Consider the following 17609-nt stretch of genomic DNA (forward strand, 5'->3'; position numbering starts at 1 on the left):
ATTCGCAGGTCTTTATCAGTCATCTCCTAACACTCCACAAGCCTGGCTGACCTTAAGATTCAAACAACACCACAGGCCAAGGAACTCCTCCTGTATTATTGTCTCATTTATCCACATGCAGTCAAAACAAACGCCAATGGGAGGCCAGGTTGGCATCAGCTGTACAGATCGGGTCAAAATAACAGTGGCCAATCGCATCAATCAGGAATGTGAAATCATGTTACCAATATAATAATATATTCACTGTCTTACATTACTTGCAGTGGAAAACTTTGTCACTGTTCCATGTAAAATAGCGAAAACATCTGATCTAGCGTTGTGAGCTTATAGATCTGTTATTTTCACTATTTTTGAAAGTATAAAATCAGGCTTAACTGATTACAACTAAGAAAAGACAACATTTGTGTTATATCATGACATGCAAAATACCAAGCATTATTTGGTCTCATACCACAATATCGATATATAAATGTATTGCTCAGCCCTAGCTAGTAGGTAACTGTTCTTTGGAAAAGCTTTTCCAGTTTATATTAACATTTGCTGTTCAATATGTGTTTCTCTCCACAAATCAACATTCATAAGATGGTGATATTTAAACTGATTATTTCTACAGCACTTGAGCTGAACAAAAGTATGTTATTATGTACCTGTAGTACACAAGACGTAACAATAAAGAACCTTGAACCTAGTTTTCACTTCTGAATAATGTATCCACTTAAACCCTCTAGTCTTAGTGAAACGAGCTAGAGTTACAACTGTACTCTGACAGAATGTTTCCCATCTAAACCCAATCTCTTTGCCATAAAGCCGGCCCTGTTCCTAGGCATGCTGGGGTTCAAGTGCTTAATGATGTTCAGGTCAGCTGCATTTCTGATAGATGATAGAGTCCACACTGCCATTCTATCTGGAAAAGAATGAAGAAGAAGGTTCTGAGCTTGTTTGGATGGAGTGTTGCTGGCAGGAGAAACAGCCTGATTCGTTGGCTGGTGGGATCAGTGAACAAAGTTTGTGAAGAAGAAAATGTGAGCTATCAGAGAAGAAATATGTTCAGAACTCAATCTCAATCACTGGAGAGGATGGACCAAATGAAGGATAGACGTAGGCTAGTAGATTTTACGTATCCTCATATATTGGCTAACTTACTAGACACCACTCTTGCAATCAGTCCCAAATTAACTTCAAAATCAGCTACTTGCCAGCTTCCACCAGCATAATGCAATTCCTTCTGTACTTACAGGTTTGCTGAGGTATGTGGTGGGGGGAGGGGGAAAAAAGCAGACGACTGAAAGATAAGGATTTAAATACTGATGGACGGGAATATGTTAATACAAATAAATTAAGTTTGACATGAATACAAATAAACCAATAACAAATAAACATTAAGATCTTTATTCAGTGGTGTTACAGATGATTACCTTTCCGTCCCCGTTCTTGATGATAAACACTTTTTGCAATGTATTCTTAACCAGTAACCACTTGTCTTGAACGGTATTGTTCAATATCCCCCCCAAAAAAAATTTCTGCAAGCTCGCAACATGTTATTGTGAGCTTGTAGAGGAGCTATTTTCAATGAAGATATTTAGTGTAGAGCAAAAAAGGAGGTGGCCTAGTATAGAGTCCTGGGGGACTTCGGTCAACTAAGTACATAGGTTTTAAGTGGTTGATGTAGGCTCATGCTAAACCAAAAACTACTACAGGGACTACTGTTGCTAGGCGTTATGTGTATGTAAAACCACTGATGGACAAACACATCTGCTATAACAGCCTATTTCCTGATGGAGCATATTAGCAGCAAACCACAGTTAACATGCAGCCACTGAGGAAATCCCTGCAGTTTTATCAATGTCCCAAATTACCAAGCGCATTGTGGAAGTGATTCTGGGCGATAAGACTTGGAAAGCCATTCCCAGATAAAACTGTGATGAAGTATTCTAAAGATTTATTGAGACTGACCTTCAGGGGCAAGCAAGACACTGGGAGCTAATAGTTTATTAGTTAATTATTACAGAGGTTAAAACAGTAGGCTACAGTCAGAGAGACTGGAGTGGAGCACTTAAATATTGGCCCTACAGCTATAAAAGCCTCCCGAGATTGCCTACGTCCCCGTTCCCTGCTCTTATCTTATCCACTGAATGTCAGTGCAATAACATAACCTGTTATTTACCAAAGCGTAAACGATGCAGGGCACACAGCCACCTTCTCAGAGGGGGGAAACGACAAGCTAAAAACACCAGCACTGCAAAATGTCTTGAGCTTACTGGTGGAGGCTTATGTGCTGAGGTCATACAACTGATTATGAGATGGGGATGTATGTTCCACGTGACCCTCTCCCCTTTTTTGTCTTTGATCTTTGCCATTGTGCCATACCTGAGGCATGACATCGAGCCAGAGCACCAGTGTAAACCAAAACAGATTTTGCTTGAAGGGCTACAAAAGGAGGAGAGCCACAGCGTCCAGACAGGGAATGAGGACCTGTTGACATGACAGATACTGATCTGGACAGTGTTAACCGGTCTGTTTTCTGCCTCTTTTGAAGAGCCCGTCACTCTCGCCACTGTGAAGCTAAGTACCTAAGAAGATATCTTTTAACGTCCGTCACAGGAGAAGAATTACCAGCAAAGAAACTCCTCACCGAAACAGACAGACACACACACACACACACACAGGCAATAATATTATTCCTGTCTGTCATTTCTAGGGCTGTGAGCCTGTGAGGCTAGATTTCCTGTACAAAAATAAATTTAAAAAAAATGTACTCGGCAAAAGGCCCAAAACAAACCCTCATACGACTTGGAAACTGGGTCTTGAACCATTTCCACGTGAGAGGGTAAGAGATTGGGACCATGGGATCAAGATGGAATTCAACAATCGAGTCTGCTGTTGCTCTGTGTCACCTAATTCTGTCTCAGCTGGAGCACTGAGGGTCTCCCTTACAGTTTTATTGCATTAAAACATCTCTATTGAATCTCAGTCTGGCTTTAACTAAAGCTTGCCTGTAATTTCAATGGTAACAAACATTGTTATCTCTGTGCCGCCAGCAATAACAAAAGATGTTTGTGGTTGCGAACGAGGCAATTTTGAGGGCTGCATCACCAATAGGCCACACATTCCACCGATTTGATTTATGATGATTGTATCAGAGAGCAGACAACTGTTACATAAACGTTGCAGGCAGTGACATAGCGCTTGATTAGTTGAAATAATGTACCACAGGAAAAACCCCAGTGTTCTCAAACAACAACAACAATAATAATAATAATAGGTCTGCTAATTAACTGGCAGAGGGGGTATGACTTTAAATATAGGTCTGAGTGTGCCGCCGCGTGTCCCCTGCCATTCAGACATAGAGCCTTTCATGGCAGAAAGAGGAGTACACTAAAGAAACCAAGAGAGACACAACCCTGACGAACAGGACAGAAGTGGCTCAATCAGACCTAATGTCAGGAGCCCACTAAAGAGACCAAGAGAGACACAACCCTGACGAACAGGACAGAAGTGGCTCAATCAGACCTAATGTCAGGAGCCCACTAAAGAGACCAAGAGAGACACAACCCTGACGAACAGGACAGAAGTGGCTCAATCAGACCTAATGTCAGGAGCCCACTAAAGAGACCAAGAGAGACACAACCCTGACGAACAGGACAGAAGTGGCTCAATCAGACCTAATGTCAGGAGCCCACTAAAGAGACCAAGAGAGACACAACCCTGACGAACAGGACAGAAGTGGCTCAATCAGACCTCACATCTCCAGCTATCACCAAGCATTGTCCTGGGGTAAGGGCATGGCCCCAAACCTCCCTGATGACAGTAAACCTTGTGGCTTTCTATAGATCCAATTATCTCAGAGTTTCTAGTACCAATGATAAAGAGATGCCGGTTGATGTTGGTGTTGCCTACACAGTCCAGACCTACACCAGGCATGCATTCAACCCCTTTATACTTAGTTGTCCGGAGTCCCCCGGGGCCCTATACCTGGGACCCTCCTGTTTTCACTTGACACTAAACACCTCACAATGCTGTTTTCGCCAAATGTTCGCTTACAATCGCGTTTTCACTCTAAATATATTCACCAATCTACCAGCCCGGCTGTTTTGTCAAATGTTTGACCTCAGAATAGGGATGCCAGGGTTCATGGGGTTAAAACTGGAAAGGCAGGTGTGTGGACAGTATAGAATGCAAACCCTCTCCACCAAAACTGACCTCATTCAAACCCCCAGAAAACATTCAACACCATTAAGCACAACAAATGCAGACATGTTGGGCTACTCTCAGTGTTGCTTAGCATTACAATGTCATACAGACCACAAGACAAAGGGACCTATGGGCTGGTGTCAAATGCCTGACAGTTTACATACAAATCAAATTCTAATGAGCCATCATGACCCTGACCTAAAGAAAGACAGGTTCATTATCCTGTGTGCAAAATGCAAACTTATAATGCAGCCTGGTCCCATAAAGCTCACATACGCATCCGACATCCGTTACCCTTGTCAGTTGAATTTATGCTTTAATGTTTAGCATTGGGGGGAAAGGAACACATTCTGCGCCCTGTGAGATAAGACATTGTAGTAACAATGACTAATTAAGAACATTAAGGCAAGTGAAATGCATCCCATTAGGAAATGCGTTGAGTGTTGAAACGGGACTCCCACAGGACACTGGTCATGTCTAACTGACCCACGTCTATGTTTGAAATAAGAAAACATTCCCAAGCCACAATAATCTGCAGCCTAAAACAGACTAAATGCAGGGTCTGGAAATGTATGTAGGCCTACTGTATATTGAATTCAACCACCATAAAAAAAATCTAAAAAGGAAAAAGGGGGGTTAAAGTATGCAGGGCACAGTGGAATTTCACCCCCCACCCTCTGCTACTCTCCCTAAGGCTTCACTGTACCCCCCCCCCCCCCCCCCCCCCAATAAGTTTCCATTACTGGACTTTAACTGATTATTTTCTTAATAGATTCGCCTTCCCAACCCGTGCCCCTAACAACTAAACAATTTGTATTTGTGCCCATGTTATTCAAACTATAGACCCACATATTCCAGGCCGGGGGAGATGAGCAGGTTAAAACACATATTCCAGGCCGGGGGAGATGAGCAGGTTAAAACAAAAAGTGAGGCCTTCATGTTCACACAGTGACAGAAATAACATATGTTTTGTTTGCATAAATGCAACAAGAGTGTTTAGTAAATCACTGCGGGTGTCCTGGATGCTTCATCAGCTCACAAGCGGCACTAAAGGAAGCTTAGAAATAAACATAGGCCCCGGTGTCCGACTGTGGGCTGTAGTGTTTGTATATTGATGTAGTAGTTTATTGTTGTGAACAGCCTACAACTGTTTCCTAAATGAAGACCATTAATTTGCCTCCTGCATGGAGTGAGGAACTAATGGCAACAAATGGTTACAATGTAACCAAACCACCACAACGTAAAGTTGCAGCCTTCTAAAAACATGGAACTGTATATTTGAACAAAACTGTTCAAAGATACTATGACCGTACTAAACAACATCCTTCCTCATGGTTAATTGTTCAGGACCCCCATATCGGTATGTCTTTGGGCCGCAGACCTGAAAGGATGTTGTTTCAGGGATGCCGAATAAAGAAAATGTATGTCAACATTTATCCAAATTTGCTAACAGATATGACATTTTAGAATAGCTGAAAATTAAAATAGAGCTAAATGTTTAAAATGTTCTGCATTATCTTGGGGAACCCCTGGACCCCCCCGCCAAAGGACCACTGGGGGTCCCCGGACCCCACTTTGAGAACCAGTGCAATGCAATACTATGCTTCTTCTTTAGTGACAGTAGTTTATATTAGTGCAATTACTTCTAATGACACCTAAAGTCGTTATTTTAAACGTCAAGCAGCGATTTTACACATTACGCCGTGCTTTTACACATAAAACAACGATGCAGTGATTTTAAACATGGAAGCAGTGATTTTTACACATAACACTTGTTTAGTGTGTAAAGTCACTGTTTAACAGATTTTAAAACACACTGGGTTGTTTTAAACATGGTTTAAATCATAAAGCAGTGGTTTTGAACACAACGCGACGGTTTTAAACACATCACAGGTTTTTAAACGTACCTTGTATTCCTTTGTTTGGAACATCATTGACGTTGAAGCCTTTAGAACTGTAAGCAGCTCTGACTTCATTGCAGTTCTTCTTGCTAGTTTCAGCCTGAGCCTTGACGGTCGAGACAAAAAGCAACACTAACGTGTAACCCACCGTGGACGACACAAACATCTTCTTCATTGCGACAATTAACAACAATAAAAAGTTACATATAAAAAAAGTTAAAAAATAAAATAAAAAATTAGAAGTCTCTCTCAGGTGTATTTATAAAGTAGGACGAAGTTTCAACAAGTCCCACGTTGAGTTTCCACATGGACGCACTTTAAACTTCAGCTGCCTGTGAAGTTGTTCAAACAGACACTTCATTCAACAAACCGAAGAATTTACCTCGAAAACAAGACCGAAAAACAAACTTCAAAAAGCACGGTTCAAATAAAAAACACGTCCCGTTCAGGAGAGCCTGGGATGCAGAATAAAAGTCGAGTTCCTCCGGACTTCATAAAGAAAAAAGTAACCAAACATTGGTTAAGAGAAGAAAAAAAACGTAAAACTTTTTACAGTTAAGAAGCAATGTTCTTCGAAGACTATACGTTTATAATGGTACACCGCTTGATTCCGACGAAAAGGCACGATAGGTAAGTATGGAAAGGCGTTAATGTTGCAGAAAAGTGTCTTATTATTATTATTTTCTTCCAGTCCTCGGCTCGCGGTGGTTTTTCTTATAAACTGGATTGTGTCGCTCGTGCTGAAAATCCAGACTAGAGGAGAAAACTGCAAATCCCGGTGGAGAGCCAGGATGGTAGCGTCTATCCCATAGCCTGGAGGGACGGTCAGCTTTGTGATTGGCTAGTTGGTTGTCAGGGTAATTGCTAACTGGAGGGACTGGTATCTATCTAGTTATGGTTTATTGGGTTATATGATTATTGTATTATTGATTTACTTAGAAATTGTTCTATCCATTCATTTTTTTTTTAAATTGAATAATCAAGAAATTCGTTTTTTGTTAATAAAATAAATACCGGTACATATCAACGTATCAATGTGAAAAATCGACTAAATTGATTAGTCTGGTTTGAACCTGTTTTATACTACACTTTTTTACTTCTGTAAACCTGTAATGTGACAATAAATCTGATTCTGATTCAACCGATTCCTTCAATTAACTGTTGTAGCCTAGGCCTACCCCTGACCCCTAATAATATTAGCCAAATGTTTAGTTGAATTAGATAATTAAATACCGGTATACTATATCTTCAGTGATATCTGAGATAAAAAAACATACTATCTTGTTAAAACAAAGATAGGCCTACCTGTCGTGACAACCAACTACCCAATCACAGCCCGACAGTCCCCCCTGGCTATGGGGTGGCTTTAACAGAGGTATAAGGGCTTTAGGACTAGTTTCCGGGGGGACAAAAGAAAAAAATGGTAAGTCAAAATACCAGGGGTGGAGCACATGGAACATGCACCTCAAACTTTGAACCTTTCTCTCGTTCAACAATGACCACCAATTCAAAATCAGGACCGGATCAAATCAGAACTGCTGTGTCTGTGTGCTATTACTGTTTAACATACTAGTCATACTTCATAGGCCTACTAAATGTTGGATTTCTGGATTTACCATTTAAATGTATATAAATTAGGGCATGGCAATATATCGATGTTATATGGATATCGTGAAATGAGATTAGATTTTGCGTGGGATATCATATCGTGACGTGATATCCTACTTGTTATCTTACTTTATAAAAAAGCTCACAACACGTGACTTGTTTTTCTTTTGTTATCAATTGTTTTTTATTCAAGACAAAAACAGTACAATTAAATATGCTGACATTGTGAATGAATAAAGAAAACAAAACACAAGAACAGGATATATATGTAATGGTACATACGTAGTAAAAGAAAAACAAGAAACATAAAAACAAACAAACAAAAAACAAACAAACTCACCCACCCACCCCTCACTCCCAGGACCATCTGTGTCACAAAATGTTTACCTGTGCCAAGTTTCTTACCACTGTGTAATAGAAAAAAGTAATAAAAACGAAATCATATCCTTAATTTTATAAATCAAAATATTAATATTTTCCTCTTTTGCTCCATGTAACCTTGCCGTTGACATCTCTAGATATGATATCTAAAAAGGTTAAAGCCCATTGGCGAAATGTCAACGTGTGAGGAGGTTTCCAACGCATAGCAACCATCTTCTTTGCCGCAGTTAAGCCAGCAAAGACACGCTTGCGAGTGCTATTTAATTGCAATTGGGATACATCATTTAAAATAAATAAAGATGGAGAAGGTGTAATGTTAACATTCCCAAACCATACGGAAGTATAAGAAGGTACTGAAAAAAAATACTTTTAGTTACTCCAATGCGCCCTCTACCGATATTGCCCAGAGAATACCCTCATAGAGAATTTGTTTCCTCCATTGAAAAAAAATCCCTTTCTGGCCAAAAAGTACCGTTTATACGTGTGGTGGGGGGCTCAGAGTGCTTCCACTAAGGAAAGTAGGCTTTCTAATGACACAACCCGCCTTTGTTTTGGTGAGTAGCAAAAATGTTCTTTTTATTTAAGCTAAAGACGAGAGGCTGGTCTGCATTCATGCAAGCTCCGGAAGTTGACAGTAACATAGCTCAAAATGCAACGCATTAGAGCTATGGACCAGAGCTACTCCTGCCCTATGGGCTTCATGGCTCGGCAAGGCTTACTTATATCGCCCGGCCCCTAACGAATTCTAATTACGGTATGTGGCAGCACATGAAAAAAGCAGACATATCTACTGCAGAGAACAGAAGTCTAAGGTTCTCAGAATCAGAACATGGAACCGTTTATTGGCCAAGTAACGCTCTCATATACAAAAAATGTAACTTGCTCTGGTTGCTCTCCAGGGTCACACAAACAATAAAACAGAGTAAGAATGAAAAACAGAAATACTCATGAAGAAGCAGAAAACAGACAACAGTGAAGTGATAACATGCACATGTAGACAGCACTGTGAACAGAGTTGTCCGTCATGTTCACTACATGTCTCCCTGTTATGAAATGTGGCACTCTGTTGCAAACTAGACAGTCTCTATCACAGTGCTTCTCAAACATTTTCATGTCAAGGACCCCCAAATTGCTATGTATTTGTTCGTGAATCCCTGTCTGAAAAGATTTTGTGCCAGGGACCCCCATAAGAGAAGAATCGTCAACAATTTGTCAACATTTTGTGAAAATATATCTACAAGCTCACAACCCGTCAACGCATTGTGTGGCTACTTTCTGAAATATATTAAACAGGGCTTAAGTGTTACAACTGTTTCTCATTTTGTTGGGGATTCCCTGGACCCCTGGGGGTCCTTGGGGGGTCAAGGGAAAAAAGTAATACATGAGATACACCTTTATAACTGACCACATTATTTCTCCTCCTTATTTACCACCATATTATTCTGATTCAGAACCTATTAATTAATTAATAGTTTAAAAAAAGTTGTCAATTAATTTCCTGTCAGCCACTCCAATGTTTAATGTCATATTAAGACTGCTTCCCCCCTGTGTTTCCAACATGCCTGGGCTTGCAGTATGCTAGTTTGTGTGTGTGTGTGTGTGTGTGTGTGTGTGTGTGTGTGTGTGTGTGTGTGTGTGTGTTTGTGTGTGGGTGTGGGTGTGTGTGTGTGTGGGGGGGGGAGTGTGTTTGTATGCAAGTTTTATATGTGCTCATATGCATGTACACACTTATGAGTTTGTGTGCGTGTGTGCATGCACATTGGTTTTTGGGGGGTAGCACTCAGCAAAATGACATTCCTCCTTTTGTGTTGACATTCCTGGGGCGGCTCCATTCTTTGCGTGTGACTGCAGAGGCTACAGGAGAAGCTGTGTAGCCAGCGGTTGCTGGGTAGCTGCAGGAGGATGCTAGGGAGGCGCGCATGGGAGAGCGTGGGCCCTCCGCTCCTCTCAATGGCCCAACAAAAGCAGGGAAAATGGTCCACTGCCATGGTAATTAAACGTGAATGAACTTTGAACGACGTGACATGTCTCCAGCTTTTCTCTCTGACAAGAGGAATTTCAGCGACCAGCTTTGGTGAAACTGGAATGGACTCCACAGTCCACAGTCCACACATACAAATATATTATTCCAATGGATCCAATGTAGGCTAGTTATTTAGTCACAAGCTCCTGTTAATACTTTTCATTGGTTACATATTTATAAAACACAGACACACTTAACCACTTTCAACCTGGCATCCCTAGTTTGAGCATGTCATTATAGGTGAAAGTCTTCACCTAAAAAATTTAAATCACACCTGTGTGAACTGAGCGGTGCAACTATACATTTACTGTTATAGTTACTATACTGTACTGTGCTCTGTACTGTATTGTAGTGTACTGTGTTCTGTACTGTACTTTGATTATTTTTGGAAAAAAACTTTGAGAAATGACAGAGTTACAGGGGGGTCCGCGGAACATCCAGACCCCCAGGAACGCGCCCAGGGGGTGGCCCGGTTTCGGCGAGCCTTCCCGCGTCCGAAAGGGTCGAGAAATGACAAAGTTACCGTGTTGCAGTTTTCTGTGCTCGTACACGTACAGGGACACGTATAGGGACACACATAGCTGCGTAATGGAGTGGAGGCACCGCTCAAAAAGTAGTTTAAACAGAAGTAGATCTACAAGCTTAGAGTGTAACGCAATGTGAGCATATTGGTTACTTTCGCTGCTTTTGTGTGACTCTACTGTCATACTGATAGGGCAATCATTTATGAAACAAACACAAAAACGTAAAAGATTACATTTGGAGATACAAGTTTTCTGGGTCTGAATTGCACTGTTATTTTCATTTATAGGCCTACACGTTGTTTGATGACCCCCCCTACCTCCTCCCCGTCTTCATGTGTGACCATGAAATGTACTTTGATTATTTTTGGAAAAAAACTTTGAGAAATGACAGAGTTACAGGGGGGTCCGCGGAACATCCAGACCCCCAGGAACGCGCCCAGGGGGTGGCCCGGTTTCGGCGAGCCTTCCCGCATCCGAAAGGGTCGAGAAATGACAAAGTTACCGTGTTGCAGTTTTCTGTGCTCGTACACGTACAGGGACACGTATAGGGACACACATAGCTGCGTAATGGAGTGGAGGCACCGCTCAAAAAGTAGTTTAAACAGAAGTAGATCTACAAGCTTAGAGTGTAACGCAATGTGAGCATATTGGTTACTTTCGCTGCTTTTGTGTGACTCTACTGTCATACTGATAGGGCAATCATTTATGAAACAAACACAAAAACGTAAAAGATTACATTTGGAGATACAAGTTTTCTGGGTCTGAATTGCACTGTTATTTTCATTTATAGGCCTACACGTTGTTTGATGACCCCCCCTACCTCCTCCCCGTCTTCATGTGTGACCATGAAATGTACTTTGATTATTTTTGGAAAAAAACTTTGAGAAATGACAGAGTTACAGGGGGGTCCGCGGAACATCCAGACCCCCAGGAACGCGCCCAGGGGGTGGCCCGGTTTCGGCGAGCCTTCCCGCGTCCGAAAGGGTCGAGAAATGACAAAGTTACCGTGTTGCAGTTTTCTGTGCTCGTACACGTACAGGGACACGTATAGGGACACACATAGCTGCGTAATGGAGTGGAGGCACCGCTCAAAAAGTAGTTTAAACAGAAGTAGATCTACAAGCTTAGAGTGTAACGCAATGTGAGCATATTGGTTACTTTCGCTGCTTTTGTGTGACTCTACTGTCATACTGATAGGGCAATCATTTATGAAACAAACACAAAAACGTAAAAGATTACATTTGGAGATACAAGTTTTCTGGGTCTGAATTGCACTGTTATTTTCATTTATAGGCCTACACGTTGTTTGATGACCCCCCCTACCTCCTCCCCGTCTTCATGTGTGACCATGAAATGTTGGGGATATCTGCATAATATCATTGCTGTCGGGTGGAAACCTTGTATGTAAAAAAAGATATAATTCAGGAAATGGAAAAAAAGAACCTGTGTTCCAATCGATCCAATGTAGTTATTATTGAATCACGAGCTCTTGTTGATACTTTTATTACTTTTCATTGGTTCGATAGCTCTAAAATCCACTTATACTTACATTTAAAAACAGTTCAAAAGTAGCAGATCTACAAGCTCCTAACAAAAAAACAAAAAACATAAAAAGTTGAAATATGGAGATGCAAGGTTTCTGCCTGGCAGCGATGATATGCACACTCACTCATACGGAGTCGATTGCTGAGGCAGAAAATTCAACAATTCCTGGTGGTGAGCTCTTCCCACTGTTACTGCTGACTAACATCAAATTGACCTTTCACTCCCATAATGTGTGCTGTTTCAACGTTGCCCCAATATTACCCTAAGAAAACACCAGGGCTCTGCATTTCAATGAGCCTGTTTGCCCTTTCTCCACTCTCACATTAGCATTCAGAGAACACCCAAGCCCCCCCCCCCCCATCCCCCCCACCCCCCACCTCGCCTTGCCTTGCCTTGCCTTGCGTGGGTCAGCTGCCTGGCTGCTCCCCCTGCAGCCTGCATGCATTCGTTTGCTCATCTCCTAATCATCAGCTTCCTTTTTCCATCTTAAAAAGTGTGTGTGTGTGTGTGTGTGTGTGTGTGTGTGTGTGTGTGTGTGTGTGCGTGCGTGCGTGCGTGTGTGTGTGTGTGTGTGTGTGCGGGTTGGTGGGTGGGCGGGTGGGCGGGTGTGTGTGTGTGTGCGTGCGTGCGTGTGTGTGTGTGTGTGTGTGTGTGTGTGTGTGTGTGTGTGTGTGCGGGTTGGTGGGTGGGTGGGTGGGCGGGTGTGAAAAGTTACAGCGCAACTCAAGGGACACTGGTTTGAAGTGTGTTTGCGGTGCGAGTGTGTTATGTGTGCAGCTGTGAGTCAAGAGTGGCCACAGGCCTGCCAATAAAGCTGATCAGCTTTACACGCAGACTAAAGACAAACAATTAGCCCTAATGAAGATCATTTAATTATGTGAGTTCAGTTGTTGATGAGTGTCTGTCACCTGGCTCAGGTGACTCCAGAGGAAATAATGACAGGTTGGCCGGGCTAACAGAACAGCCCACAGAGGACAGGAGGAAGTTTATGCTTTTGCCAGTGGTGGAAAGTAACAAAATACATTTTATTCGGTATCTACAACAGAAATGACACACAAGCTAGAAGACATATATGAGCCATAATTCACATGGGCGGTAGAATAATGTAATAAAAGCATAATCTAACACACTGTTTCTTAACTCGTTGTACCCTGGCATATAATTAGAGCTGTGCCCTGTGTTTCAAATATGCCTGGGCTTACAGTGTGTGTGTGTGTGTGTGTGTGTGTGTGTGTGTCTGTGTGTCTGTGTGTGCGTGCGTGCGTGCACGCACACACAGACTTTTGGAGCGACCCCAAGGACCCCTGGCCTATCTTGAGAGCATGCCATGCATGTCCAGAGAGCTGTGAATTGTGAAATTACAGTAGTTTTTTGTTTTCTCATGTACTCACAGCATTGTGTGTTCATGCCTACTTTAGCATCTCTGGAACATTTTTTTAAATGACAACATAGCCATTACATCAGTCTGTGACATCGGCTATGAATATTTCTTTTTTTAATCACTGAATGAAAAAGATCAGTTGGACTTACCAACAATAAATCAGGCTTTTAAATTTGGCTCAGGACCTTTGTTTCTTTCTTTTCATCACTTCTTATGAATTCTCCTTCACATCTTTCCATGACCTCATGACGTTTTATCAAGGTCAAGGAAAAGTCACTAGGAAAGGAAAAATAACATAATACACATATAGCCTACACAGTATACATACATATGCTATACACACATTATATACTATACGGTATGTATGTATACACGCACGCACGCACGCACGCACACGCACGCACGCACGCACACACACACACACACACACACACACCATATATACATCAGTTATACTTAGGAGAGACATGGAAAAATCTGAACTCATTAAAACAAGTTTTGTCTTTATTTTGCTTAATGGTATTGTTTTCCCCATCAACATAGAGTAAAACAAACAAAACCATGTTATACAAACACTGTTCCCTGGCCTGTATACTCAACATGACAGCATGAATGATCACGTGACATTCGCTGCACTGAGATCAGTTGGGATGCAAAAAGTAAAGAGACATTCACTTATTAATCATTTTCTCTTCAAACAAGTTATCTGGCTTGGAACTTTTAATGAGCAAAGAGAGGGAGGGACACTGTTCCCCATTTTCATCTAATTTCAAATTTCAAAATTATGTAAACACAAATTAGACTCCTGGGTTTGTACAAATGTAAGTCCATTAGAGCAGTGATTCTCAACCCCTTTAAGTTCAAGGACCTACAACAGTTTGATATGCATTAGTCAATTTTCAAGATTTCCTATCTCCGGGACCCCAATCTACATCGTAAGTAAGTAGCCTTGCCGAGCCATGAGGCCCATAGGGCAGGAGCCTATCTGTTTCTGTAGCGTGAGGCAGCTTGATGTACAAGTACACCCCCTGGACATTACGCTAGTATGTCGCAGGGACTTACCCCCAATACATCCCTTGATGCTGAGTGTCAAGCAGGGAGGCACTGGGTCCCATTTTTAGAGTCTTTGGTATGACCCGGCCGGGGATTGAACCTCGACCTCCCAGTCTCAGGGCGGACACTCTAACCACAAGGCCACTGAGCTGGTAAAAATCGTACATCGTAAGATTCTTTAAATTGACACAACACAGACCTGTAAGGGTCCAATTGGATCCCTGGGGTCCCCAAGGATCCGACGTTGTCACGTTGAGAACCAGTGCATTCGAGTTTAGATCCACAAGCCAGACCTGAAAAATACTTGAGCCTGATGCAAACTACAGAGCATAAGACGTCAATCACCAATACATATTTACATTGTCTCTCATACCCACCCTTCACGTTTCTCTGTGTGTGGACAATGGACATTTCCTTTTGAAATTGTATAATAACTTAATGAAACAGTATTTAAATGTGACATAAACACATTGAAATATACATGTGTATTGTTATCAGGCTGTAATGGTAGCCCTATGGCAGCCCTTTGGACAAAGGTCTGTATACTGAATAAAATGCAACATGGTAACAAATAATGTAAGCACTGATGGTAAGAGAGGAGAAATTAACTTACAGTATGTCAAGTGAATCTGTCTTAAACCTCAGAAGCGCTCTACTATTGTCAGAAAGGTAAATTAGCTCAAACCGTTAATGACAACAGAGAGACAACTCAATACTGAACATACAGTAGCAGCACTGGATTCACAAAACATCATAAAATCAAAGAGAGAGAGAGAGAGGGGAATAGGGAAAAAGAGAACATAGAGTATTTTCACTTTACAGCAGAAGCATTTTAAAGTACGTGTCTCAAAGGGCTTGTCACCTCAGCCCATGGGGAGATGGAGGTGACAGTGACATGCCAACCCCTTGAAGTCCACTGCTGCGTGCACTGTATTGCAGGCTGCTCCTGTGGGCCAATTATCCAGCTGAGAAAGGGGAGTCACAACAGACAGCTTTTCAAAGGTCTGCCCCTCCATTAATGTCTTGTTGGGTGTCCATCTTCCAGAAAAACCCTGGCGTTCACAGGTCCATGACAGAGTCCTGCTCATACAGTAAAGGAGACGCTCTGCTTTGTGAACCTTTGCCAATGTGTCACACTACAGCAGCGTGGTGACACTGGATGACAGGACAGGAGTTCTGGTGGCATCTGACCATGGGACTGTAGCACAGCTTTCTATTTACACAACGGCTCCTCTATTGATTTCTAGCAGGGCCGTGTACAGACTTTTGGGAGGGCAGGTGCCCTAACACGCATGCATATGCACACGCTCACACACACCCGCGCACGCACGGCACGCAAGCACGCATGCCACGCACGCATGCATGCACGCATGCCACGCACGCACGCACGCACGCACGCACGCACGCACGCACACACACACACACACACACACACACACAGAACCTACAAAAAGAAACGGATGCAAAATAATTTGACCAAAAAAAGCAGAACGTAGTAAAATAACGTAATCTAGCAAGTTCACAGTTTGGGGCAATAAATACATGAGATAGACATAGCAAGCAACCATGTGAGAAAATATTGTTTCACACCCACAGATTTCTCAGACACACTGAGGAAATACGTTTGTTTTGTTTTAAGGAAAAAATACCATGACATTTTACATTATCTTATGCAATATTATATTATCATTCAAATCGTAGTGTTCTGCCAATCATCAGGTTGAAAACCAACCAGTGTAGATGTGCTAAAACAGGAGCGGAAAACAAACCAATCTAGGCTAGACTTTGTTTTGAATGAGAGCAGGGCAGAGCGTAAATGTGGTTTGACAAAAGAGATATAAAAGATAAAATATGTTTTTCATGTTGGCACAAAAAGGACACTTTCTCCTATGAAGGCAACGAGGCAGGTGCTAGGGCAGTGGTTGGCTCCTATGTGTGCACGTGCCTGATTTCTAGCCTAACAAAATAAGGTCTGGTTCTTCAACCAATGAAGACAGGAGAGGAAGAGAGAGAGGAAGAGAGAGAGAAGGTATGCAAAGCAAAATGCTCAGTATTAATTTCTCCATTTAGAACTAGTATACAAATGGAAATAGGGGGAACCTCATGAGTCCCTTTGGTTTGGTACGGCCCGGGTATGAGTATGGGTCCATTTACACCCTCTCAGAGTTAAATTAACACTTGACTTGTGGAGAGAGAGAGAGAGAGAGAGAGAAAGAGAGAGGGAGAGAGATTAAATGAGATTGTAAGTAAAATACAGTTAAAATAAAAAGTTAATTGTTAAAGCTCTACGAGTATATTCATTGCCAGTGTTTGTTCAGTAACAGCTGTGTCCTCGTCTCTCAAGTACTTTAATAAACAGAAAATACATGTTCAGATGGGTTAGACATTTCATCCAATCACGAGAGAGAACCCCAGAAAGATCACTTGTGTTCCATTTCCAATTTCACTTATTTTTGAGTGGTGCAACCACTCCAAGGAACAGCAATGTTCGTCTTAACCTATGTACCTATGTTTAGAGTACCAGTAGGGGCAAAAGTGGCGCTGTTGTGCCAGAAACAGAGAGAGAGATAGTGCTGCACTGTTGCCTGCTAATGACAGAGAGAGAGAGAGAGAGAGATAGGCAGGGGGAAAGAGGGAGTTGCACCACTCAGTTCACACGGGTGTGATTTTTTACTATACTAATAGGATACAGGATACTATCCTGTATCCTATGAGTTCCTGTTACTGAACAAACACACTTTTTTAAATAAATAAATAAGTAAATAAGTAAATAAGTAAATAAGTAAATAAACAAACAAAGAAACAAACAAACAAATAAATAAATAAGTAAATACTGTACAGCACCTTTAAGATCATCATCTGTATGCCAGCTTTGATGAGTTTGATGGTTGATCTGTACATCCGACTATAAAACCTACTGCTACTGTACGTACATGTTTGTGATATTTGGATATTTCACAGCATTCACATGTTGGGGGGGGGGGGGTCCCCATAGGGAGGTG

The 17609-nt window shown here is 41.9% G+C and overlaps 1 protein-coding gene across 1 annotated transcript in view; it reads right to left on the bottom strand.

Moving 5' to 3' along the window:
* The window catches only part of gpc4 (glypican 4), a 46201-nt gene extending 39356 nt beyond the window's left edge, over window positions 1–6845 (bottom strand). The window contains exon 1 of the mRNA XM_079505661.1: window positions 6099–6845. Coding sequence (XP_079361787.1) covers window positions 6099–6267 — 169 coding nt within the window. The 5' untranslated portion in view covers window positions 6268–6845. The remainder of the gene's footprint in view (window positions 1–6098) is intronic.
* Between the last annotated feature and the right edge of the window lie 10764 nt (window positions 6846–17609).

Source organism: Electrona antarctica (genome assembly GCF_951216825.1).
Source record: "Electrona antarctica genome assembly, chromosome: 1".
In the NCBI taxonomy this organism is placed as follows: Eukaryota; Metazoa; Chordata; class Actinopteri; order Myctophiformes; family Myctophidae; genus Electrona; species Electrona antarctica.